General features: G+C 37.2%; 1 protein-coding gene and 1 long non-coding RNA gene across 3 annotated transcripts; both read left to right on the plus strand.

The window, feature by feature from the left end:
- The first annotated feature begins 1518 nt into the window (after window positions 1–1518).
- LOC139936511 (uncharacterized) lies at window positions 1519–25399 on the plus strand. Its single transcript, XR_011785966.1, has 3 exons — window positions 1519–1597; window positions 18869–18976; window positions 21778–25399. It is a non-coding gene; the product is annotated as an uncharacterized lncRNA (long non-coding RNA).
- LOC139936400 (uncharacterized) lies at window positions 2413–18613 on the plus strand. 2 transcript variants are annotated; one of them, XR_011785954.1, is made up of 4 exons: window positions 2413–2727; window positions 7541–8803; window positions 12355–14385; window positions 14527–18613. XR_011785954.1 is itself a non-coding variant. In XM_071931221.1 (3 exons), exons 2-3 carry the CDS (start codon window positions 7546–7548, stop codon window positions 12954–12956), a joined length of 1860 nt encoding a protein of 619 aa, XP_071787322.1. In that variant the 5' UTR covers window positions 2413–2727; window positions 7541–7545; the 3' UTR covers window positions 12957–18612. The 2 variants fall into 2 exon arrangements, 1 of the variants encoding a protein (XP_071787322.1); XM_071931221.1 differs by having other exon boundaries at window positions 12355–18612.
- Window positions 25400–26548: the final 1149 nt, after the last annotated feature.

Genomic DNA, 26548 nt, shown 5'->3' on the forward strand with positions numbered 1-26548 from the left:
TGTTTTCGTCGACTTCGAGTAGCTTTTCTTGTTCCGTTGTTTTGAGACATGGTAGATCGTAGTATTTTGTGTCTGGCTGGTAACAGCAGTGGCAAATAATTGCTTCGAGAAGACGCAAAAATGAATCAAATTGAGGGAGCGCAGAAGGTATACATCTTACTCGTTACGCATCAATGTTTACTAATCCATTGGCTATACGGCAGTTAAAGGGTGTACATGTATGGCTTATGACTGGCACCCACAAGCAAAGGATGTTGACAAAATAGGGAGACTACCACCTACATGTATACATGTAGCTCAGTTGGTAGAGGGTGTTGCGTGTTTGCTGAGGTCATTGGTTCAATTACCGCTCTATAGTCACTTTGTTTTTGTTCGTCTTAAACGAATGAAATGAAAGAACTGTTGTATTGTTATATTGTAAATGTACATGTTAGAAACTCGTATAATTAAGTAAACGTTGTAAATTAAAAGAACATAATTTCCACAACCTTTGCCACACTGGCTGGAGTTCATTGGTTCCAGCTCCAAATGGTCCTCCAAATTCATAATTTAATCTTCATCCAACCCTTAGACAAAAATAAATGATGTCTGTCTTGAATGTTTCAAATATTTACACCATTTACATGTAGGCTTGTTGAGATTCCCAATGTCCTCTTTTTAGGATTTGTGTTCATTACTAGGCCTGGGCGAATTATTCGAATATCCGGTTAATGGCGAATAGGTTTTCCTATCCGTAACCGCGAATGCCTTTTTTTTCTTAACCGGATATCCGCATAGGGCGCGAATACCTATTTACAAACCGGATAATTCTGTAATTACAACCGAGTAACCGGATATTCTTTAATATCCGAATATCCGCGGACGTCGGGCGACAACTGATATGAATGTTTTGTCTGAATCCTTATGAAACTTTTATTAAGACAGCATAAGACAGCATATATTAAGTATTTAACTATGCTCACCTCCTTGAAGAGTTAAAACAATGACATTTCTGACGTAATTTGTTCAAAGATTACAAAAGTTTTCCTTCACGTAGAGTCAATCACGATCAAAAGAAAAAGCAAATCGCCATCTTTAAATTAGATCCGGTCATTTTTATGAATGAACCGAGTGACACTGTCTAAAACTAATATCAATCCGCCCATAAGATCTCATTCACAAACGAACAGCGCCCTCTAGCGGCAAAAAAAAAATATTTTTAATTTTTTTTTAATTTTTTTTTTTTAAATAGCGCCCTCTAGCGGCAAAAAAAACTATTCGAATATCCGGTTAATTTCGGATAGTTGGCCAGCGGTATCCAAATAACAAAATTTCACTATTCGCCCAGCACTATTCATTACCTTCATCAGTCTTGAAACTTGGAAGATAACACTTCAATTTCTTTCCAAAGAAGTGAATTAAACTTTTCAAACATCTCTTTAATAAGTAACATAGAAATACCTACATGTACAGTGTTTTAAACACAACTCCTTTTAATCAATTCAAGGTTGACTTATTATTCTTTTTGATTTGTTTCAAAGACTTGGTGCCGGAAGGAACTAAAGTAAAAAATAAAGGAACAAGAAGAAAGCTCCTCTTTATGTTTGCACATTGAACGGTAAGTGCCATACAAATGAATCTGACATTTGAAGTAGTGATGAATTGGTTCACTCTGGAGAAGTGTATCTTGACACATTCTTGTTTTTACCTTTTTAAAACATATTGAAGGGAATTTCAGTTTCCACTGTTCATTTAAAGGCACTGTACACTTTTGGTAAATGTCAAAGACCAGTCTTCTCACTTGGATCTCAACATCAGCATAAAATAACAAACCTGTTAAACTGTTAAAAATAAAACTCAATGGGGTGTCGAAGTTGTGAGAGAATAATAGAAGAAGAAAAAAAAAACCTTGTCACACAAGTTGTGTGCTTTCAGTTCAGATGCTTGACTTCGAGACCTCAGCTAAAGTCTAGGAATCAATTCAAGTATTTTAGTGAGCATTTACTTTTTTCTCAAAAACTGTGTTACTTCACAAGAAGACGTTTCTCACATGGTTTTGTATTATCAACAACTTTCTTTGCTCATAACCAATTAAGTTTTTACGCTTACAATTATTTTGAGTAATCATCAATAGTGTCCAGTGTCTTTAAGTGTACAGTATCTTTACAAATCCTTGTCGTTGTCTCTTTAAAACATCAAAGGGAATTTCAGTTTCTACCGTTCATTCAAAAAGTTTTAGAAAACAAGAAATGATGAAACATCTTAAAGTACCCATAACATCAAATACGTGACCAGACAATGGACAAGTTGTTATCTGTCTTGCATACTTTTAATATTTGCATTACACCTATATATACATGTTATAGATAACAAATCTTGTTGCGCAGCGCAGGCAAACAGCAAGGGTAGCTTCATGAAAGTTCACATCAAGTTTAGTTAAAAGTTCATGTACAAACACACCACAATACATTGTAGGTTTAGCTTCAAGTATTTTAAACTTCACGGATGTACCAAGTTGAAAGTCCACTACTGGATTGTTTGTTGTTTATTTGCTGTACCCGGCTGTACCAGACATCCAACTCTAGGGACCTTTTGTAAATATCTGCTACGTGACTCTTGGAGTCAAAAGGTAAAACAATTTGTCGCCAGTGCCATTTTCGCTTGGAACATTGTTCTTGAGAAGACCTCAGTAGTACGCATAGATGTGATCAGCGATATTTGACAGTGTTTACAGTACACAGGGACACGGTAAGTACAAATCATTAACAAAATTAAACCTTTGCTCAAAACTCTGGGCTTTGATAGGCCTACATGTAATTATTTATTTATTTCAGGAATTAGCCTTTAACAATGGTCTCAGCTTTGTTAAAAAGTTATTAATTCACAGCCAACGTTTTTGTGTAAATCAGGTGTCATGGGTGTCATGTAGACTCTCTGGTTTGAATTTCGAAACTCAATTTCATCTTCAGTTTATATACATCATGGAGGAATAACCTTTTATATCATTACAAAGTATCATCCTTGGCCTTCCTTGAGAAAAAAAATTATTGCTTTAAATATCACCCTTGTGCTATTTTTGCATCATGCATTACAGTATGTTTTTAGAACTTGCAAAATCGACATTTTTACCCTATTTTTGGACCCCTAAATGTCAACTTGCCAGGGGTCTCAGAAAACTCTCCTTTCGGCTGTAATTAGGGCAAACATTGGTCTTTCCATATTGGGTGTCAAAAACTTGGGCAATTGTTTCCTGTTGTGACAGTACTGCCTCAAAACTAGACTTTTTTCCCCAAAACGTGAAAAATGCCTTTTTAAGGGTCTTTTCACATAATATCGATAAATGGTCCACGGTAAAAAAAAAAGGAAAATTTTTCTTATACTTTGTGGATGGTAGGGACTTGGGGTCCAAATATACAGCATTTACATTTCAAATCATAATATAACACATTGCCATGGTAACAGTTTGTTTGTTTTTAGGCCACTTAAGTCCAATTTTGGGGTCTGAAAAACTGTTTTTTAGTTAATATTTACAACTCCACCCCACCAAAAAACAAGCATATTTCATAAAACCTTTTCCATCACTACAAATTATCATCCTTGGCTTTACTTGAGACAAAAAATTATTGCTAAAAATTTCACCCTTGTGGTGTTTTAAGATCGTGCATTAGAGTATGTTTTTAGAACTTGCAAAATCAACATTTTTACCACATTTTTTGCCCTCAAAATTTCTTTTTTGCAGGGGTCTCAGAATATTTTCCTTTCGGTTTTGATCAGGGCCAAAACTTGTCTTTTTATTTCTTTTAAGACAAACCCGGGCAATTGTATCCTGATGTAACAGAACTGTCTCAAAAATAAACCCTTTTCCCCGAAAACATAGAGAAATGCATTTTGAAATATTTGCTTCATTTTGAATTTAAAACATTAAGAAGTTAGTAATAATTCCATCAATCTGGCAGCTTGTCATTAGCACTCTGTAGGCTTAGTGCATTACCAAACATTGATCAGGACTTGTTTATGACCTAAATCTTAGAATTTGCCCCGGCCTCACCCCGGCCCCGGCCCAATCATATTTCTTGACATTGCATAAAAAAATTCAAAAGTTTTGTGAACAGCGCCTCTTTTTTGAAAGTCACATGTTTTAATTTCCCTTGCACATCAAGAAAGTTTGTACTGTCTTAATTTATTATTGGTCCTCAGAATATTTCCCCTTTGGTTGTGATTGGGCAATCATTATGGTTTGCATGTCTGCTGGGGAGAAACACTTTGGTTTATTGTATCCTATTGTGACACTTCTGCCTCAAACATGGAAATTTTTCCAAAAACAATAAAAATGCATTTTGAAGTTATCCCTTAGTTTGAATTGATAAAAAACAAAAACGAGCATGCTAGTTAAAAAAATATGGCACTGTTTCCATATTCTTTAGGTAACATTTACAAAAATTATAACCAAGCTTTGCCACTGAGAGTTCTTGTTTTGTCATGACTACTTTACCTAGTTGTACAGGTATGATTCACATTGCAAGAAGAGAAGTAGTGCGATGAGCATTCTTTACTATTCTTGTCTATACATTTGTACATGGCCTTTTAACAGTCTTCTTGGTCCCCTGCCCGCTACCAAACTAAACATTTTCATCCCTATCAGAACAAAGAGGCTCTAAAAGTGAGCAAGTACTGTTTCCAAATTCAACTGCTTTGGCCTTCTGTAAACAGTTCCCCCAACCATGGTGGGGTTCCTTTCAATTGTACTGTTGCAAACAATAAAAGAGTTCAGCAGGTAATGTTTGACAATGTTTTTGTTGATCGTTCTCAGAGACATATATGCTAATTATGAACTAGTAAAATAGTGAATGGCAAAAATAATCAAACTAGCCCGAATAAACTTTTGTCACTGCAAATGCATCTTACTTACTTATGTTGAGCAGGTTCAAGTATTTACAACTTCTATCCGTGTTGTTTCATTAAAGGAACACACGTTGCCTTGGGTCGGTCGAGTTGGTCTTTGAAAAGTGTTTGTAAACGTTTATTACAAAATGCATATGATTAGAAAGATATTTTAAAAGTAGAATATAATGATCCAGACAAGTATCACTCAAAAACATCTTTCTAACCATGCATTTTATAACAAGCGGTTACAAACGCATTTCAAAGACCAACTTGACCGATCCCTGACAACGTGTACCTTTTAAATGATCTCTTACGCTCGTCATGCAAATCGTTAGTATCATTGTTTTTAATAAGATCTTGGCAAACTTTTCCAACACTTTTAAGCGGGCTTTTTAATTTCCCACATTTGTGTTGGACATGATTGGATGCTCCAAACCATCTGCCTCAAGCACAGAAACTACATTGTTTATGATCTCTATCTCTATGAAAAGTTTTACATTTGGTAGCAGGCAGGGACCAAGGTGAGTAGGCCCTGTATTAAAGACAACTTGTAGAGAATGCTCATCGCACTCTACTTGCAATGGGAATCATACCTGTACAATAGGTAAAGTAGCCAAATCAAGAACTCTCAGTGGCAAAGCATTGGTTATGGTTTTGTTGGATACCATTATGTTTAATTACAAACTTTGTATTCATTACTCAAAGGGCATGGAAACAGTGCCAGATTTTTAACAAGCATGCATTGTTTTTGGAAAACTTACTATACTTAAGGCATGATCAGTCACAACAGGATACAATAAACACAGTGTTTCTACCCAGAAGGCATGAAAATACCAATACAACCGAAAGGGAACACTTTACAAAAAAGAGGCGCTATTCACAAAACATTGTTTTATGCAATGTCAAGATATATGATTGGGGCTGGGCCGGGGCAAATTCTCAAATTAAGGTCATCAATCGTTCCTGATCAATGTTGAATAATCCACTAAGCCTATAGAGTGCTTAGGAAAAGCTGCAAGATTGATAGAATTATTACTTTTTAATGTTCAAAATTCATGATGAAAAAAAAAAACAATTTAAAATGCATTTTTCTGTCTATTTTTGAGACAGTACTGTTAACATCTGGATACACTTGCCCAAGTTTTTCTACCCGAAAAAAAGGACAAATTTTGGACCTGATCAAAACTGAAAGGAAAATATTCTGAGACCCCTGAAAAAAATGAAATTTTGAGGCACAAAAATATGGTAAAAATGTTGATTTTGCAAGTTCTAAAAACATATTCTAATGCATGTTCTAAAAATAACAAAACGGTGAATTTTATAGCAATTTTTTTTGTCCCAAGTAAAGCCAAGGATGATACTTTGTAGTGATGGAAAAAGTTTTATGAAATATTTTTGATTTTGGTGGGGTGGAGTTGTAAATAATAACTAAAAAAAAGTTTTTTCAGACCCCAAAATTGGTCTAAAGTGGCCTAAACACAAATGAACGGTTACCATGGCAACGTGTTATATTATGATTTGAAATGTTAACGCTGTTTATTTGGACCCCAAGTCCCTACCATCCACAAAGTATAAGAAAAATATTCCTTTTTGTTTTACCGTGGACACGTACGTCGATATTATGTGAAAAGACCCTTAAAAAGGCATTTTTCACGTTTTTGGGAAAAAAGTCTAGTTTTGAGGCAGTACTGTCACAACAGGATACAATTGCCCTAGTTTTTGACACCAGATATGGAAAGACCAATGTTTGCCCTAATCACAGCCGAAAGGAGAGTTTTCTGAGACCCCTGGCAAGTTGACATTTTGGGGTCCAAGATGGTAAAAATGTCGATTTTGCAAGTTCAAAAACCATACTGTAATGCATGATGCAAAAATAGCACAAGGGTGATATTTAAAGCAATAATTTTTTTTTTCAAGGAAGGCCAAGGATGATACTTTGTAATGATGTAAAAGGTTTTTTGAAATGATTTTGCATTTTGGTGGGGTGGAGTTGTAAATATGAGCTAAAAACCAGTTTTTCAGACCTCAAAATCGGCCTAAAATGGCCCAAAAAAAAAATGAGCTGTAACCATGGCAACGGGCTATATATGGAATTAAAAATGCAATTTTGTTTACTTGCACCCCAAGGCCCTTCCACCCACATAGTATAAAAAAAATTCATTTTTTGACCGTGAGCAACTATGTCAATTATTTACCTGAACTGACTCTTAAACGTCCGTTTAACACCTTGCAGGGTTGTTGCCATGCGATAAAGGCCCATCACACGACCGCCGACTCTGCCGGCTTTTAACGACCGTTAAAGAACTCGTCGCTACCCTTTTATTCCCTTATTAATTACCGGATTCTCATCACTCTGTGCTGGGATGCTCAGTGGGCTAGTAGTTTAGTTATCAGCTCTAGGATGCTGTGGGTCATGGGTTTGAATCCAACCTGAGTAGGTTGCTTGGGATTTGTTTCTGCATCACTCCAAGGAAAGCACTGAGTATACAGTGCTTATTACATATTGGTGAATGGTGAAGTACTTTTCTTTAGAAATTCAAACTGCTGAGTACAAGTGTGTTATTTGTATTGATGCCATGATCTATAAGTTTAAAGATGTGTACTGAAAGTGGTTCTAATAAACTGAATGCTTAATCTTATTTAAAAGTAATGTTTTGCTCCTTTGTCCCTGTTTCAGATAAAATGGCTTCGTCAAACCCACCAAAGGTTTCAGCTCTTCAGAAAATTGTCCAGAAACATCTGGAGTGTGGTATTTGCTATGAGCAATATAATGATCCCAGAGTTCTTGACTGTCCACACAGCTTCTGTAAAACCTGTTTGCAGAAATACCAGTCTACCAACTACAAAGATGCTACGATGCTTATTTGTCCCGTGTGTCTAAAAAAGACACAACTTCATCAGAAAGATGTTCAAGCTCTCAAGACTAACTTCAACATAACTCGTCTTGCAGATCAACTGAAGCTGGTCAGCTCATCTGAAGACAACCAGTGGGTTTGTAAACTATGTAAGGACAAAAATGAGGCAACTCATTTCTGTTTTGACTGCCCTGCAATCTTTTGTGCAAACTGCTACCAAGTGCACCAGAAAAGCCACACAGTAAACACTTTGAAAGACATTAGTGATGGGAAGATTGCAAGCAAAGACAGAAAACGAAAACGCCGTCCAGAATGCCAAACTCATGAAGGTGAAGTGATGTGGTTCTACTGTACAACATGTGATGTGATGATTTGCCAAGTTTGTACTGTCATAGATCACTGTAAACCACAACATGAGTATATTGACTGCAACCAAACCTCATCCACATACAAACAGTCATTGGCTCAACTCTTTACTCCCCATGAAGAAACCATGAAGAAGCTTGAACAATCTCAAGCAACTGCCTCAACAATGAAAGACAACCTAAACATTGCAGCTAACAGAACCATGGCAGACTTGACGAACAGAGCTGATGAGATCAGGGCTGAGGTAACAGCTCAAGAGAGTCGCATCATGGATGAAATAAAAACCATCCTTAAAGATCGGAACAAGAAATTGGAGGAATTTGAGCAAGCAGTGAGTGTGAACTTGCAGCAAATACAGCAATCACTGCAGACTGCCAAAGATGTCAGCAAGAATTCATTAGCTCCTGACTTCTGTGCAGTCTATTCTACTATCAGTCAGGACTTGAAGGTACTCAGAGATCAAAATCAACCCAAGATAGATCTGACCCTTTCCCATCTGAGATTCACTCCAGATGTTTGTGACATCTCCCTTGGTAATCTGATTATGAAGGGGTCAAGGTGGGAGTTTTTTTTTGAGTATGGTAAAGAAATCGGTATGCTTGTGGATGTTGATGCCTCCTTACCTGGGGATGAGATGGCAGTGGCAGACTTCATGAATCGCAGAGTGGTAATCTACGACACTACAGGACACCAGAAGAAAATAATCAAGCTACCAACACGTAAGTCCTTTACAATTTAATTCGTTAGTTAGAGGTGTATTTATGCTGTAACTCTCAGTTCAAACAGTTATAAAAGCTGCAGTTGATTAGTTGTCAGTCGATCAATGAAAATAAGTCACTACTGTCCAAAACTGAAACCAAATCTGAAAAAGTTTAATCAAATTGATCAACTCAAGTCAATCTTTAAAACCCTGCAGTGAGGGACCTGTTTGGTTGCAAGGCCCCTTTGGTCCCCCACATAGGTTTTAAATGTTTTTTTTATATTTATAATTCAAACAATTATAATATCTCAGTTTTTTGTTCACTCCGCCATGTATTGCCTGGGTTCATTTTATTTTGTTTTAAATCAGTTCCAATGTTGAGATTGATTAATTGACCTTGCAGGCTAGTGCTGTTGTTATACATACTTTCTACACGATCACTGAATTCACTCTTATCTACTGTCATTCTGAAGATTTACATTCTTCTATTCAACACCATCAACAAAGAAGTTTCTATTTGTAAATGAATGAATAAATAACAACAATCTATACTATTAAAAGCGTAACCCGCGCCATCTTGGATTGAAAATTAGAAGGTCCAGTGGCATGGCATCCTTGTGGAATCCAACACGGTTGTGTCGTTACAGACGTCGGGTTGCAAGTCTACAAAACCCTGAACCGAACTCCCTCTTACGAGTTGTCTGATTGGCTGGAGTCACGAGCTATATCTCCTTACATGTGTGGTTGTCTGGTTTTGATATGGGCCACCTGTTGGTCGAAGGGGGAAGCCGTAGGCTGCACACAGAGTCACCTCTGTGGTTGTCTGGTTTTGATATGGGCCACCTGTTGGTCTGGGGGGGGGGGTGGAGCTGTAGGCTGCACACAGAGCCATGCACCTCTTTAGGTTTCAAGTGGGTGGCAACCTTGGACTCCCATTAACATTCCAGAGTGACTCATTGATGTTTCGCAGAGGGGTAAATGGCATTGTGCATATACCATTTTGTACAGGGGGGTTAATTTCGCGTGTTAAATAAAAAACATAAGGCTTAAATACATGCATCTGTTAAATATGTGTTTATTACCATTAAGTCACTCATGTAGGCCTACCCAACTTTCCAGCATTTTTTAAACGCATCAAACATCAGCAACCCATTGTTGTGAAACTTTATTTGTTCCATTTAACTCTGCACCATTAGTGGTACAGTCCATATGTCATCCCCCACATATGTCATCCCCCACACACAGAACGTACACACGCAAAATATGAAACATTTTCAAAAAGAAAGTAAATACATTACTGATTCTTTTTATATACATTGTATAGGTTTTGCCAGTTAAACCTACAAAAGAGTACATGAAATCACCGTTTAAGAATAGTATGTTTTCATAGTTACGAACTTTGTGAAACATCAACGGCTGTTTTGAAGCTGTAAACGAAGTTCTGAAGCAACAAAATTGTTAGAACGCAGTTTGGTCAGGACTCAGGATGTAGATTTTGCCAAATCCGTTTTGTATTAAGCAATCGGCCGTCGGGTTTTGTTATCGAAAGAGCCCTCAAATGCAGCTGAACTGGGTACGAATTTCTCCTAACAAAATTAACCAAACTGGCCTACAAACCCTTAAAACAACTGAACAAGGCAAATGTTTTCTGAAAGTGAAATAAGGGAGAGGATGTAGGGACAGCTGGCATACAAACCCTCAAAATAACTAGGCAAATGTTTTCTGAAATTGAATTAAGTGAGAAAATGTAGGAGTAGTTATTAAAGACCAATAAAATTACCGTTTCTATTATTTTAGTTCGTATAGGGTTCCACAGATAATTATGATAACATATATAATTGGATGTTTTATCAGGGGACTTCGTCACGCGGGGCGCGCGCCCCGGCGGATGTTCACCAGAAAGTTAATTGATATGAGAATAAACTAAAAATTAATGGGGCCGACGCTCTGTTACTCCCAAAAGCGGTTGTTAAAACAGTAGACTAGATGTTGCACAGCATGATCCGAAAACTCGCTTTATTTGGTGCTCAGACAACTTTGTTTGCGTCGTTGGACTTACGCTCAATAAATCACGATGAATGGGGCCTAAGATTCTACAACAAAGCAAAAATCATTCAACAGTTATAGCAACCAATCATTAAATATTTTTATTTTCAATACAATTTTGCAGAAATTGACTTTGTCGTTAAAGTCCATACCAACTGACGCGTTTTTTTTTATCTGCTGTATACCAGAACTTCTTCGAAGCTTCCTTTTCAGTCAGATAAACTCCGCGGCTATTAGTGGTTGTGACTATGAGTTTGTTTTAAAAGAGGGTACCACTTTCATACAAACCTTTTTAGTCGGATTTCTCCTCTGCTATTAGCAGCGGTGATTATTGTTGAGGGGGGAACCAGACTTAGACCACTCAAATCCGTGGCTATCGGTGACTATGGATTTGTTGCTAAGGGAACCAAATACCACTGCTGATTCCACATTCAGCGTGTTATACATTGTCCGATTGGCCCATCTCCATATAAATTAACCAAAACTGGACGTACATACCCTCAAAATAACAAGGCAAATGTTTCACAAAGTTCGTAACTATAATGAAAGCAGTTTGGGCGGGACTCAGGATGTACATTTTGCCAAGTGTAACTGAATTATACCAAATGTGCTCAACACAATAAAGTACGTGTGTCATTGGAGCAGTGTACGTGCTATATTTTTAGTCGACTAAGCATTATTACCCTTACAGTCATCTTAGCTGAGAAATACTCAGTGTAGTGGGTAAAATTGACACAATGACAAAAGCCTATTGAATTAAAACTATGCGTAAAAGAGGCGAAACATAATCCACATTACGGATAATGCGTTGGCCGGTCGATCAACACTAAAATATTACGAAATACCCTACATATCATGCCAAGTACCATCATTGCCAAGTATACCCATCCCCAATATTAAAGCTCAATTCCAGAAAAAAACACCATATCCTTTAGTTGGAGAACGCAAGAGAGAAGGTGAGGAGGGGGCGACGCGTCGCGATGTTTCACAACTAAGTTGTGCACGCTCAACAATTAATTTTTATCAAAATACAACATTAATGACAAATTTCCATACCGATCATAAACACAATTTCTTCGAAATGATTATTACCTGTAAGAATACCTCCCTTGCCCCCACATTACCTTTTACAACATTTGTATACTAGAATCCTCCTCATCTAGCGGGATGCCGCGCGAAGCGCGGCATTCTGCTAGTTAATGTTATTAAGGTAATTCATTTTAAGTAAAGACTGGAAATAAAAGTTAACAAGACTATCTTCAAAACCAAAGTTCTCTTGATAGTAGTCACCTTGCTAGTATGAACAGATTACTGTTTATTGTCCTACTGTATTTCAAAGTTGCACGTAGGTGCTTTGTGAGTTACTAGCAAAGTAATACTGACTTTTCTAATATAGGAAAAAAATTAATAAAGCAAACATCTCTTTTGCATTTTTCACAATCATCAAATTAAATAGATTGAAAGTAATTTGCGAATGAATGATCATTGGATTGAGTCCTATCCATTTGTTTATTTGTTTTTCAGGTCCAGAGTCTATTGCTGCATTCAAGAATCAGTTAGTGATTGTAGATGTGACCAACTCTGTCAAGATGTACAATAGGAAAGGCAAGAAGATGTTTAAATTCCACACAGTGCCTCATAGTGAAGTGGGCAAGACATCAGTACAACTCCACAGTGTAGCAGTCATAAAGGATACAATCATGGTCGGGGATGTGAAGAGGTCAGTTATAACTAAACACAGATCCAGTGATGGTTCACTCATAGACACTGTTTCAGTTCAGACTAGACCTTTGTACTTGGCCATTGACAACAAGGACAGAGTTGTAGTCAGTGGGGGCATTCAAGTAGACATTGTTGGAGTCGATGGTGGTACACTTAGCATCTATCCAAAGATCGATAGTCAACCAGTTCAAAACTGCAGAGGTGTATGCTGTGACAGCTCAGCTATCTACATTGCAGTGTGGAATGGGTTTAACACTAGTCATATTCATCAGTATGACACTCGGGGTAGATTTCTCAGCTGTATTGTTCAGGGTCTGTACAACCCAGGTGGAATATCATTGACATCAGATGGTCAGCAGCTTGCAGTGGCTGACAATTCAGTAAAGATTTATAACAAGGTGTAATGTTATCTGATTATGATGATACTGGTAAGAGAAATAAATGCTACAAGTACAACATGTACATTGACATGTAATGACCACAGTGTGTCCATACAGCTCAATGAAAATCAATCTAGAATTCAAAAAGATGTGTGTTTAATCAAGCAATAATCTTATCAGTTCAATTGATCAATAATATCAGTAAAACATCCACACAATTGTTTTATTTCAAATCATGATGTGAACTCTTAATGTTTAATTAACTCTTCTTAAAACACTTACAAATGTTTGGACATGTGAATGGACATGCAGGCTTTCACTGGAAATAATTTGAGTTGATTCATTTGATGTTTTTACAGTTTATTCTTTTCCTAAATCACCCTCAGATTCTTCCATGAGAAATGTTACCAGCCTTTGCCCTCCCGTTTTTTATGAAATTGGAGAGTAATTCAACACTTTTCAGGATAAGCCTGCATGTCCATTCCAACATTTATGGGTTGTTTGAGGTTCTGAAAAGATTTACAACTACTCTGAAAAAGTGTTAATGTAACGGTAGAAAAGTGCTCCCTTTATTGTTGTTCCTGTCTATTCACGATTGACCATGTATACTTTAAAGACTTGTAATCAGAAAATAACATCTTTGTTAGTGGAGTAGAATTTGTTTTCATACTATCAACGTTTATTTGTAAAAGAACAACTGTTTTACCTTGTTGTCCATTATCTTTCTCTACTGTCTAATCATTTTTAACTTAAGTATTTTATATGATTGCTTTTTTTGTTGTAAAATTCCAACAAATTGTCCCATGCAGGGACAATTAAATTGTGACGGTAGAAATTGTCTATTCAAGATTGATAAAGTCTACTTCATTGATTTGTAATCAGAAATATAACATGCTGTGCTAGTTGAGCAGAATTCATTTTATAAACATCATGTGTGACTTGCAAAGGAACAATGGTTTACCTTGTTTATTGTTATGTTCTTATTATGCTGTATGGCCTAATTGTCTTGTATTGCAAATGTAATACATTTGTAGTATTTGTTGTTGTATATACATGTAGTAAGCAAACAAATTGCAGATCAGCCAAAATAACAAGGAACATTGAAAGGTCAACTCTGATACCAATTTTGAAACAATTACCGGAAAGACTTTGCAACAGACATCAGCTGAAAACACATTTAGAATTGTTTCTAACCTGTTGCTAGCGGGCTCTTGGGTTATTTATGACAGATATTTTTAGTTCATCAAACTTAACTTGATTGTAGCTCTGATATACAAAGTTTGAAATCCTACTTGTATGTAGTTGTTGACCAACTTACTGACATTACAATCTGAGAATGAGTAAATATGGAGTTCCCCCAACTTGCCTGTTAAGCTGGATGGCTTTATACTAAGCACTCTAAACACTCCTGGATGACCCTGAATGTGGGTCAGATTGATCCAAACATAGTCAGGTCTAATTGGATCTAGAGTCAGGATGAGTAAATATAGAGTTCCTCCAACTTCCCTGGTAAGCTGGATGGCTTTATACTAAGCACTCTTAATACTCCTGGATGACCCTGAATGTGGGTCAGATTGATCCAAACATTGGTCAGGTCTAATTGGATCTAGAGTCAGGGTCAGTTCTGAGTCAGAGTTTTTAGAGTACATGGCGACTGTGAAGTAGGTTTGCTCTTGTAGACACAATTAATAGTCTGATCATGGTGTGGAAAAAGTAGAACTAGAAATATTTGACTCTGAATCAATAAACACCATTGATCACAGAATTGATTGAAATTTCTGATGACATAACTTTATAATGGTCTATGTAGATTGTTGTGTTCCTATGTCTTCATTTGACAATTGAACTTGTTATTATAAATGATTCTTCCAATTGACTGTGATTGCTTTGATGTTAAGAAACAAGTGTACATTATGATCAAGTCATATAAATATAAACATTTGTTTGGTATTAACAAATGAAGGAAGTTAAGTCTATTTTCTATAATCATGATTTTATTTCTGTAGTTAGTAAAAAGAAGTTTGGACTGATGTGTTAAACTTTCTGAATTTGCTTTGATGTTAAGGAACATGTGTAAAGTGATTTAAAGATAACTATAATGTTTTTCCTGTTTGACATTTATTGGGAGTTAATTTTACTGGACTAAGATTGTTTATCTGTAGTTAGTTCATATAAACAGTAGTTTAGTTAATGTTTCAAACTAGGTTTGATCTGTGTTTATATGTTTTTTATGTACTGGTTACTATTGGTAATTACTAAAAATGTAGATTGTTGTATTCCTATATCTTCATTTGACAATTGAACTTAACCACCGAGCCGTTAAGAGCACCGAATTCAGACTCTGGTGTTTCTGACCTGCAGAGTGTGGTTTCGAATCCCCAGCTGCGACACCTGTGACCTTAAGCAAGACACTTAAAGGAACACGTTGCCTTGGATCAGTCGAGTTGGTCTTTGAAAAGCGTTTGTAACCGTTTTTTATAAAATGCATATGACTAGAAAGATAATTTAAAAGTAGAATATAATGATCCACACAAGTATCACTCGAAATTGCGTGGTTTTCCTTTTACCTTGTCGACTAACACCGTCGGCCATTTATGGGCATGAATAAATGGCCGACCGTGTTAGTTCGCAAAGTACCAGGAAAACCACGCAATTTCGAGGCAAATTTGTGTGGATCATTGTATTCTACTTTTAAATCATCTTTCTGAATTTGCTTTCTAACCATATGCATTTTATAACAAACGGTTACAAACGCTTTTCAAAGACCAACTCGACCGATCCAAGGCAACGTGTTCCTTTAACCATTGCTTCCTCTTTCGGATGGGACGTAAAAGTCGTTGGTCCCATGTGTTGTGTAACGCATGTAAAAGAACCCAGTGCACTAATCAAATAGAGAAGGGGTTCACCCAGGTGTTCCTGGTTGTGGCTGCCGTATGCGCCATAGCACCTTGTATAGACCCTTATAAGGTGCTAACTTATTGGTTCTCAGAATTCATCACTGTTATAACCTATCTTTCTGAAAGTTTGTATAAACTCAGCGCCTTGAGTACCTTGTTTGGTAGATACGTGCGCTATATAAGACTTTGATATTATTATTATTAATGATTCTTCCAACTAACTATAATTGCTTTGATCTTAAGAAACATGTGTACATTATGATCAAGTCATGTAAAAATAAATACTACATACATCATACATGTATATGAGTTTGATATTAACCTATGAAAGGAGTTTACTTTAGTTTCATTGTACAATCAAGATAGTTTTCTGTAGTTAATAGTGGAAACAATTTTATTACTTCCAAGTTCCAACTATCTTGATTTGCTTTTATGTTAATTGCACTGGACACTTTTAGCAAATACTCAAACAAAATTTTGGCATAAAAACTTACTTGGTAACGAGCAATGAAGAGCTGTTGATTGTACAAAACCTTGTGGTTAACAGATCCCTCTGAAGTAACATAGTTTTAGAGAAAGAGGTATTTTTTCTCTCTAAAATACTGAACTACTTCAGGTCTAAAGCCTTGTTTTACGCATCTGAAAGTATGCAAAGTGTTGCAACAAGGGTGCATTTTCTTTCTTTATTCTCTTGCAAATTCGATGACCAGTTGAACCCAAATTTCCACAGGTCTGTTATGTTATGCATGTGTTGGGATACACCAAGTGAGAATACTGGTCTTTAACATTTTACAAAACGTGTCCAGTGCCTTTAAGGAACAGGTGTACATTATAATCAAGTCATATAAATACAAACACTTTGTACATCATTTATATGAGTTTGGTATTTACCTAAAATAAAGGAGTAACTTTAGTTTCATTGTATAATCAAGATTGTTTTCTGTAGAAGTGTCTTGGCCAAGTGGTTAAGAGCAAAGAATTCAAACTCTGGTGTTTCTGATCAGCAGAGTGTGGGTTCGAATCCCCCAGTCGTGACACTTGTGTCCTTAACCAAGACACTTAACCATTTCTTCATTCTTTGGATGGGACGTAAAGCCGTTGGACCCATGTGTTGTGTTCGCATGTAAAAGAACCCAGTGCACTTATCAAAACGAGAAGGGGTGTACCCCGGTGTTCCTGACTGTGGCTGCTTTTATGCACCGTAGCACCTTGTAAACCTTTATAAGGTGCTACATAATTCATGATTTTCTATATAGAAAAGTTTGAAGTTAACTTTAGTTTCATTGTATATTCAAGATTGTGTTATAAAGCTATTGTGTTATAAAGCTATTAGAAGTAGTTGTATTGCTGATACTTCCAGTTATCTGGATTTGCTTTTATGTTAAAGGGAAGGTACACGTTTGGTTATTGTCAAAGACCAGTCTTCTCACTTGGTGTATCCCAACATAGGCATAAAATAACAAGCCTGTGAAAATTTGGGCTCAATCGGTCATCGAAGTTGCGAGTAAATTATGAAACAAAAAACACCCTTGTTAGACAGATGTGTTTGCTTTCAGACAGGAATAAAAGACTTCTAGCTAGAAGTCCTTTATTATTTAAGTGAGAAAGTACCTCTTTCTCAAAAACTACGTTATTTCAGAGGGAGTCGTTTTCCACAATGTTTTATACTATCAACTGCTCTCCAATGCACGTTACCAAGTCAGTTTTTAAGTTAATATTTTCTTTGAGTAATTACCAAACGTGTATCATCCCTTTAAGAGACAGGTTTGTTTTATGATCAAAAATTATTGGAAAGGCAGTGGACACTATTGGTAATTGTCAAAGACTAGCCTTCACAGTTGGTGTATCTCAACATATGCAGAAAATAACTAACCTGTGAATATTTGAGCTCAATCGGTCATAGAAGTTGTGAGATAATAATGAAAGAAAAAAACACCCTAGTCACGCGAAGTTGTGTGCGTTTAGATAGTTGATTTTGAGACCTCAAGTTCTAAACTTGAGGTCTCGAAATCAAATTCGTAGACAAGTGGTCTTTCTCGAAAAACTATGGCACTTCAGAGGGAGCCATTTCTCACTTTGTTTTATATCATCAATCTCTCCCCATTACTTGTCACCAAGAAAGGTTTTATGCTAATAATTATTTTGAGTAATTACCAATAGTGTCCACTGCCTTTAAGACTTACTGTATGAGTTTGCTTTTTGACCCATATTGGGAGTATATTTTACTTGATAATCAAGACTGGTTGACGCTGTTGATAGTGCATACAAAAAGTAGTTTAGTTTGAGTTTGTTTGAGTAAGTTTGATCTGTATATTAAGACGTTGCAGTGGATTATTGCGCATGAAAAATTGGTTGGATTAATGCTACTCTATCTCTAAAGCAAAGTATATTCCAAACTTTTGACATTGTCAATAAATCTGCAGATGATTCTTACTCTATTATTGTTTCTGTCAAGTGAAGATTTTCTTTCTCCCTCATACACTTCGATTGTCTTGTACAAACTGCTCTGAGCTTAGAGATATTTCCTTAATTAAAAATGTTTAGGAATTATTGAAGTTACTTTATAGATCTTGAAGGAGCTCACATCTTTTCTGAAGTAAAACAAATCAAGTAATAAATTACAATGAGGAAGAGTGTGCCGTAGCGCGACCAATCAGCAGATCAAGCTAAAATTTTGAAATTTGAGCTTATTGAACCGAAACTACCCTACAAACAGATTCAAATGTAGCCATTCATCGATGTTTTGCAGCTCATCCCTTCCTAGGGTTTAGTGATGAGAAGTATCAATATAGCGCTGCCCATGATAGCCAGGCTGGGATAATGAATAATCTTATTGTAGTTTGACCCTCTCATTGATGTGTGATAAGCGCTGTATACTCACTGCTTTCAAAGTCCTGTGGAGAGTCAAATAAACCTCAGACAGAAGATGGTTCTCATGAACGAGATTCTGAACATGGTGTAAGGATCATCAATGGTTGGAATTCTACTGGATTTCACTTTCTAATCATCTACCCTCTTTCTCATCTTTGTTCTTTACAGAAGGAGCACTCAAGTCTAGTTCAGTGTCTTGAGGATGAGGAGTGTGGGAGTCTAAAGCTGAAGCAGATGATGTCACTGCTGGAGCATGAACTAAACCAAAGTAATCAGGTATGAGAGGAACCATGTGGTGTGTCTTAGAGTCAAGAAATAGGAGTGCAGACAAATCCACTGTTATATAACATTCTGCTGCTTAGGGTATTGCTTACAAATATTCTTTAAGCATAGATCTTAACTGCTAGATCTTAACTGCTAGGCCAATTAGCTCACCCAGTGACAAGGAGCAAGTTTGAATCATATTGAAATACTGAAAAAGATGAGATAGTAGTCCACCTTCCTCATTCTAGAGTAGATCTTAACTGCTAGGCCAATGAGCTGAACCAGTGACAAGCAGCAAGTTTGAATCATATTGAAATACTGAGGCAGTTGAGATGGTAGTCCACCTTCCTTATTCTAGAGTAGATCTTAACTGCTAGGCCAATGAGCTCACCCAGTGACAAAGAGCAAGTTTGAATCATATCGAAATACTGAGGCATGTGAGATGGTAGTCCTCCTTCCTCTTTCTAGAGTAGATCTTAACTGTCAGGCCAATGAGCTCACCCAGTGACAAGGAGCAAGTTTGAATCGTACTAAAATACTGAGGCAGTTGAGATAGTAGTCCACCTTCCTCATTCTAGAGTAGATCTTAGCTGCTAGGCCAATGAGCTTACCCAGTGACAAGAAGCAAGTTTGAATCATATTGAAATACTGAGGCAGTTTGAGATTGGAATTCCACCTTCCTCATTCTAGAGTAGATCTTAACTGCTAGGCCAATGAACTCACCCAGTGACAAGGAGCAAGTTTGAATCATATCGAAATACTGAGGCAGTTGAGATGGTAGTCCACCTTCCTCATTCTAGCGTAGATCTTAACTGCTAGGCCAATCAGCTCACCCAGTGACAAGGAGCAAGTTTAAATCATATTAAAATATGAGGCAGTTGAGATGGTAGTCCACCTTCCTCATTCTAGAGTAGATCTTAACTGCTAGTCCAATGAGCTCACCCAGTGACAAGGAGCAAGTTTGAATCGTATTGGTTAACTGTGGATAATGATAATGATTTATATAACAAGAGGTGGCATTTGGTATTTACTTTGTGGTGCACAAACTCATTGGATATCGCTTTTTTCTAATTTAAGAAAAAACATATTCTTGAACATTGTAAAAATTACTGTGTTGACATTTGAAAGTTCGTGTAGCTTCAATGCTATACATTGTGTGGACCTCTTTTGTTCCTTGCTGTTCAAGCTTGTATCGCAATCTATCCCTGTCTTAGTTGTTATTCTTGTTGTCAAACATTATTGAAGCAACTTATCATTCTAGTCTACCAATCTAACCTCATTCTCAAACATCATGACCCCAACAGTTAATGTCAATGCATCATACCTTCAGCGAGAAGAAGGATGTGAACTACCGGACAGATGATGAAGTATGAGGAGACTGCATCACGAAATTGATGACGGAAATATATCCACAATTAATGCTCATTTTGTGGAAAACAAAGTTCATTTCTGTAGAAAAGAATACCCAATAACTATGGATTTATTGCATCAGTGAGACCCAGGGTGGATTTCACAAAGAGTTAAGAATAGTCTTATCTCGAGTTGGGACGAGTTACTATTCCTAACTTATGAGTGGCCTTAAGTTTTAAATTTCACCTAGGACATAGTTCTAAGTTAGGACTAGTTCTGACTCTTTGTGAACTCGAGCCCAGGTCATATGATGAGTTATGAACTTGTGACAGTTGCAAAGTCATACTTACATGTATAAAGTAAAGGTTTGCGGTAACACCATGTAATCTCTAAATGAGTTGGGGTGGTTCTGAAAAGCACCCATGGTTTTAACTCGACGATTCGATCAGTATGCTCATTTAGAGATTATCATTACATGGTGTTACCGCAAATCTGTACTATATCGTGTTTCCACTATGCAAAGTTTAAAGTCCTACTTAATGTCATACTTGTTTTCTTATCACAACAAAAATGAATACACGAAACTGTTAAATTAAAACTGTCGTCTTTTCTATTAAAGACATGGACACTATTGGTAATTGTCAAAGACCAGTCTTCTCACTTGGTGTATCTCAACATGTGCATAAAATTAAAAAAAAATGCTCAATTTGTTGTCGAATTTGCGAGATAATAATGAAAGAAAAAACACCCTTGTCACATAAAGTTGTGTGCTTTTAGATAGTTGATTTCGAGACCTCAAATTCTAAATCTGAGGTCTCGAAATCAACTTCATGGAAAATTACTTCTCTCTCAAAAACTATGTCACTTCAGAGGGAACCGTTTCTCACAATATTTTATACCATCAACCTCTCCGCGTTACTCGATACCAAGTCGGGGGATTGTCAGGGGATTGTCCACTGCCTTTAAGGTACAAAGTTGAATCTTTAAAATTTTAAAATGTTTTATTTTTAAGCTAGCCTTTAGTCCATGGAAGTGTTGTGGCCGCATGGTTAACAGCACGAAATTCAAACTCTGTTGTTTCTGATCAACAGAGTGTGGGTTCGAGTCCCTGTTGTGACACTTTTGTCCTTAAGCAAGACAATTAACCATTGCTTCGTCCATGGGATGGGACGTAAAGCCATTGGTTCAGTGTGTTGTTTAATGCATGTAAAAGACCCCAGTGCACTTGTTGATCAGAGACGGGGTTCACCCTGGTGTTCCTGGCTGTGGCTGCTGTATGCCGTGTAGCACCTTGTCAACCCTTATAAGGTGCTACATAGTTGGGTCTCAGAATTCATAACTTCAAAACCTATCTTTCTCTTAAAATGTATATCACAGGCGCCTTGAATTCCTTGTTGGTAGATACGTGTTCTATATAAGACTTTAATATTAATATTAATATAAATGCTTCTCTATTTTCACAGGTTGACAAAGAAACTGATAGTATCAAGAATCTAAGTATGGTCGTCAGGGAACCAAGCAGGCTGTGGACTGTGGTGCCAGGGGTACTCATTGGTTGCAACTCCGGCCAGAAGTCAAACGAGATGGCTGAGATTATTGCTGCAGTTTAAGTGAGAGGAGAGCCCCAGGGTTTGAGTCTGTGACTGGAATCTGGATGAAGCTGTTCATGCATCAACCAATAACTGAGTTTGTGCTGCGGGAATTGGATTTGAAATCTCAACAATCTCATCTGAGGTCAATGATGCAGACATCTCTGATATTACAGTAGCAGTGAAGGCGTACCATGGACCCCAAAGTACTCCACAGCCATTGCTCAGAAAACTGCTGTAGCTGAGAAGGCCACTGCAGTAACAGGATCCTAACTATCGCAACCAAAGTTGATGATGCAGACTCCTCTGATATTACAGTAGCAGTGAAGGCGTACCATGGACCCCAAAGTACTCCACAGCCATCGCTCAGAAAACTGCTGTAGCTGAGAAGGCCACTGCAGTAACAGGATCCTAACTATCGCAACCAAAGTTGATGATGCAGACACCTCTGATATTACAGTAGCAGTGAAGGCGTACCATGGACCCCAAAGTACTCCACAGCCATCGCTCAGAAAACTGCTGTAGCTGAGAAGGCCACTGCAGTAACAGGATCCTAACTATCTCAACCAAAGTGGATGATGCAGACACCTCTGATATTACAGCAGCAGTGAAGCAGTGAGTATTTAATATTGAGTATTGAGTGTTGATCCCATGTATGCCACATGCAGCTGCTGTCTGCAGCACTCACCCTAGCCCTATTTTTAGGACTCTTCCTCTGTACACAGATACAGAGTCTTATTTTGGGGGCGGAAAATTTTCAAGGCCTCATAAGTAAAATCTTACCTGCATTAAGCCACTAATTTCAACAGATTCACATTCCATGGCGGCATACATTTTTCTGTGGTGGGTTTTGGTCCTCATATATTTCTCACAAATCCGGCATTTTTGTGAAATAATGCAGCTGCCAACGCTAAGAAATTCCTGTTTGATCGAACTCTCTCACAGTGTTGTCTGCTGCTGTGCATACGCGTATACATTCGCGTGCAAGACGCAAGAAGAGACACATGAATTCTTGGTCACCGTCATAGATATAGAATAGAATAACTAGATCAGCCGCGCGTACACATGCGCCATTGCCTGTCTAGAAAAAGTTTTGGTTCGACATGGACGCGATAAAAAAGTCACGTTCGAAAGGCGACGCACATAAAATGAACACAGGAGGTAGGTTTGGACGCGCTAAATGTCAAGTGCTGACGGCAACAAGTCGCGTGCTGCCGGCAACGCACATAAATGAACACGGTAGATAGGCCAACGGCGGTCCCATGCCAGAACCTGCATATGTACGTGCGGCCGATCTTATTATTTTAATTCTGTATCTGTGGTCACCGTATCTTGACTGCACAGCATTAACACGCAACAGAACGCAATATATGCGCGTCATGCTGCTCTGCGTCAATTGCATACACCAGCAGACTGTGAGTGTACGAACAAAAATGGGATTCCTTAACGTTGGGAGCTGCATTATTTCATGAAAATGACGGATTTGTGAAAATATATTGGGATCAAAACCCACCGCAGAAAAATATGGAATGTGAATCTTTTGAAATTGGCTTCCTGCAGGTAAGATTTGAGTTATGAAGCTGTGAACATTTTCTGCCCCAGAAATGTACCCTGATATCCAGGACGTCACTGTAGTACAATACGAAAGTGTAAGACCGCCAGGGCTACACTCACCCTTGCTTTTGGGAATCAAATTGCACATACAAGTTATGGTAAGACTGTAAAGGCCTCATTGCCTAAAGTGCACAGCGTATTGTGTAACAAACAGGAACATTGACAACAAAAAGGCACAACCAATATTATTGTGATGATGACATCAGGTGAATTGGGCTAAAAGGGCAACTTTTAGAATGTTCAAATTCAAACAGTTATTGATCCAAAGGTGACTTTATAAAGAACAAAATAATATTATACAAGCAGTGTTTGATCATGAGAATAAAGTTAATTGACAAATATATGTAAATTTAAGGCAGCTGATGATCAATAATGTTTTGCATTATAGCACAGTGCTGTAATATTTGTTGATGTGCAGGGCATTGTGCACCCCTTTGTGCCCATCTAAAATGTAACCCTAGTTTCGGTGTGAGTAATAAAGACCTATATTTTGAGAATTCTTATAACTTATGTTTTTCTTGAATACTAGAAGATTGGAATGGATGTACTCTTCCAATAACCAATGATGTACCATCCTTTTATGATATGTTTCTTTAATACTAGAGGATTGGAATGGTGTACTCTTCCAATAACTAACCCTTCATGATATGTTTCTTGAATACTAGAGGAGTGGAATAAATGTATTCTTCCAAAAACTAACGATGTACAACCCCTTTATGATATGTTTCTTGAAAACTAGAGGATGGGAATGAATGTACTCTTCCAATAACCAATGATGTACAACCCCTTTAAGATATGGTTCTTGAAAACTAGAGGATTGGAATGAATGTACTCTTCCAATAACCAATGATGCACCATCCCTTTATGATATGTTTCTTTAATACTAGAAGATTGGAATGAATGTATTCTTCAAATAACCAAATGTTTCATGAAATCTGGAAGATTTGACTACCCCCCTTCCTTTAAAAACCTTGTACATAATCAGTCTTTATGTATGCTAATATTTATGTATTATTTGAAAGGCGTGTTTAAGTTTTTAATGAACATTTTGAGGGTGTGAAGTAATTAAATGTTGATTTATTTACACACTAGGTAACAATTGTTTGTGTATTGTAGCTGTTCTAAAAAGGGCCTTTTTTAGCCTGAATGTTCTCCGACTTTATCTCTGGCTTATTCCAAATCTATTGAGGATAGATCTTGAACCAATTGCATTAAGCCTGTAAGTATGAACAGTTGCCAAGCATAGAAAAAGCTTGCTTAACAGAAACTGATTACCAGCCAAAATTCCACAAAGTTTCGTTGCTGGTGTTAATCACTGGTGTTAATGTTACCTTCAGGGCCCAACTTCATAAAGCTGTTGAGCAGAAAAACTGTTAGACAAAATTGTTTGCTAGGCATAAATTGAGTGGGGCAAAAGTCTGTCTAAACCTATTTCTAATGTTACTTTGGCTGGTTATATTTTTTGCTAAGCAATACTTTTCTGTTCTTAGCTCATTTTGTTGTGCCTTGCTCACTTTTGAACTAATTGTACTACAGTTTTAATGTCGCTGCAATCAATAAGCAATCCATCATGACACAACGGTTTTATTTGTCTTTAATTCAAACCACAGTATACCAATAACAAGGCAAACCAGACTTAATGAAATCAGCATAAGAACTGTCATTGTCACTGTGGGCGTCGGGGACCCGACTGTTGCAGCAAAGTCAATAATGTCAAGATGTCTGTATAAACATTCTCAGGTTGGTCTCAATTTAAACAAACAAAGTTCATTTATTCAACAGTTTTCTTTTATTTAACCCTGTTGGGTTTCTTTACCAGCTTGTTTGAAGTAGCGATAACTTATTGCTGTGCCGAAATGATTGAGTTACAAATAAATAAGAATGACACAAAGTGGTTTTTGTTTTCCCGCCGTGGTTATTTTCTGTTGACCAGTAGTGGCAAGCTAAGCCCCTTTTGTTATTCCGTTTTTGTTGATCTTTATTGTTGATCTTGTTTTACTTCTTAGTTAAAATTTCATTATACTTAGTTCTTTTTTACTACTCTATTGTTTGGTTGTTGAGATTGTTGGTGTTTTTTGACCGGTTCTGGGTTTTGACGTTTCGTTCTCGCTTTTGTTTCGGTCATTGGGGAGGAGTAGAAACGCCGTCTGGGAAAAAATGCAAGAGACATTTTTTTTTCGTCGAGCATGCACAGAGGAAGCAAAAAGGATCAGTTGAATTTTAAAACCTTTAAATATTTCGATTGTTCCAAGAACACTCAATATAATTCATCACTACAACTTGACTATAGATTTAACTGTACGTTATTGATGACTAGAATACACAACTAAGTCAGCCTGTTTGTGTGTTTTTATTTAAACAAGGACTAAGTCAAATCTGAAAAATATCACTTGTATATTACAACGATTTAATGTATACACTGTATGCTATTTAAATGAAACTTGCTAATCATCAACTTGGGGAATGGGTTTCAAAATTCGTCAAAGTAAAGTATTACCATAGATTCCTACATGTCTATAGCTTGGCCCCCTTCATTGTCATTTAGACCCTTTCCCATCACACATGTGTAGGGAACCAGACCCAGCGTTCTATGGCCACATTGTAAACACAACGTGCCTGCATCCTGTCTGTTAATTTTCGTACAGAATGCATGACTTTCCGAGCTGAAGAAGTGTTCAACTGGGAGGAGAAGAAATGTGAACATAAAACCAGATGTTTATATCTCAGTGTGAGGCAAGGAAGGTCAAGTGGAAGAGAGCAACTGGAGTACATCAGGTACGTGAATCAAATTCAATTTGTAGACATGTGCGCGCGCTCGGTTAACAGCAACAATTAAGGGCGCCCTCTGTTTTTCTTTTGTATGTCCTTTCCGTAACCAAGGCTTGGGTTCCAACTATAGCCCCTCCTATCTTATTGGAAACCTGTACCGAATGTGCACGTTTTCAAACTTACCGAAAGAAAGCCGAGCTTTTCAAAGTGACCCTAGAGTGTTTATAAGTGTGTATCTTGGTAGCGCTAAAAACAACAAGTA

This window comes from Asterias amurensis, chromosome 4 (assembly GCF_032118995.1).
Source record: "Asterias amurensis chromosome 4, ASM3211899v1".
Taxonomy (NCBI): Eukaryota; Metazoa; Echinodermata; class Asteroidea; order Forcipulatida; family Asteriidae; genus Asterias; species Asterias amurensis.

Coding starts and splice junctions, on each gene's coding strand:
- LOC139936400 (XM_071931221.1), top strand. CDS start 7,546: ATGGCTTCGTCAAACCCACCAAAGGTTTCAGCTCTTCAGAAAATTGTC. Junction 8,804..12,354: donor AATAATCAAGCTACCAACAC/GTAAGTCCTTTA, acceptor TTTGTTTTTCAG/GTCCAGAGTCTATTGCTGCA.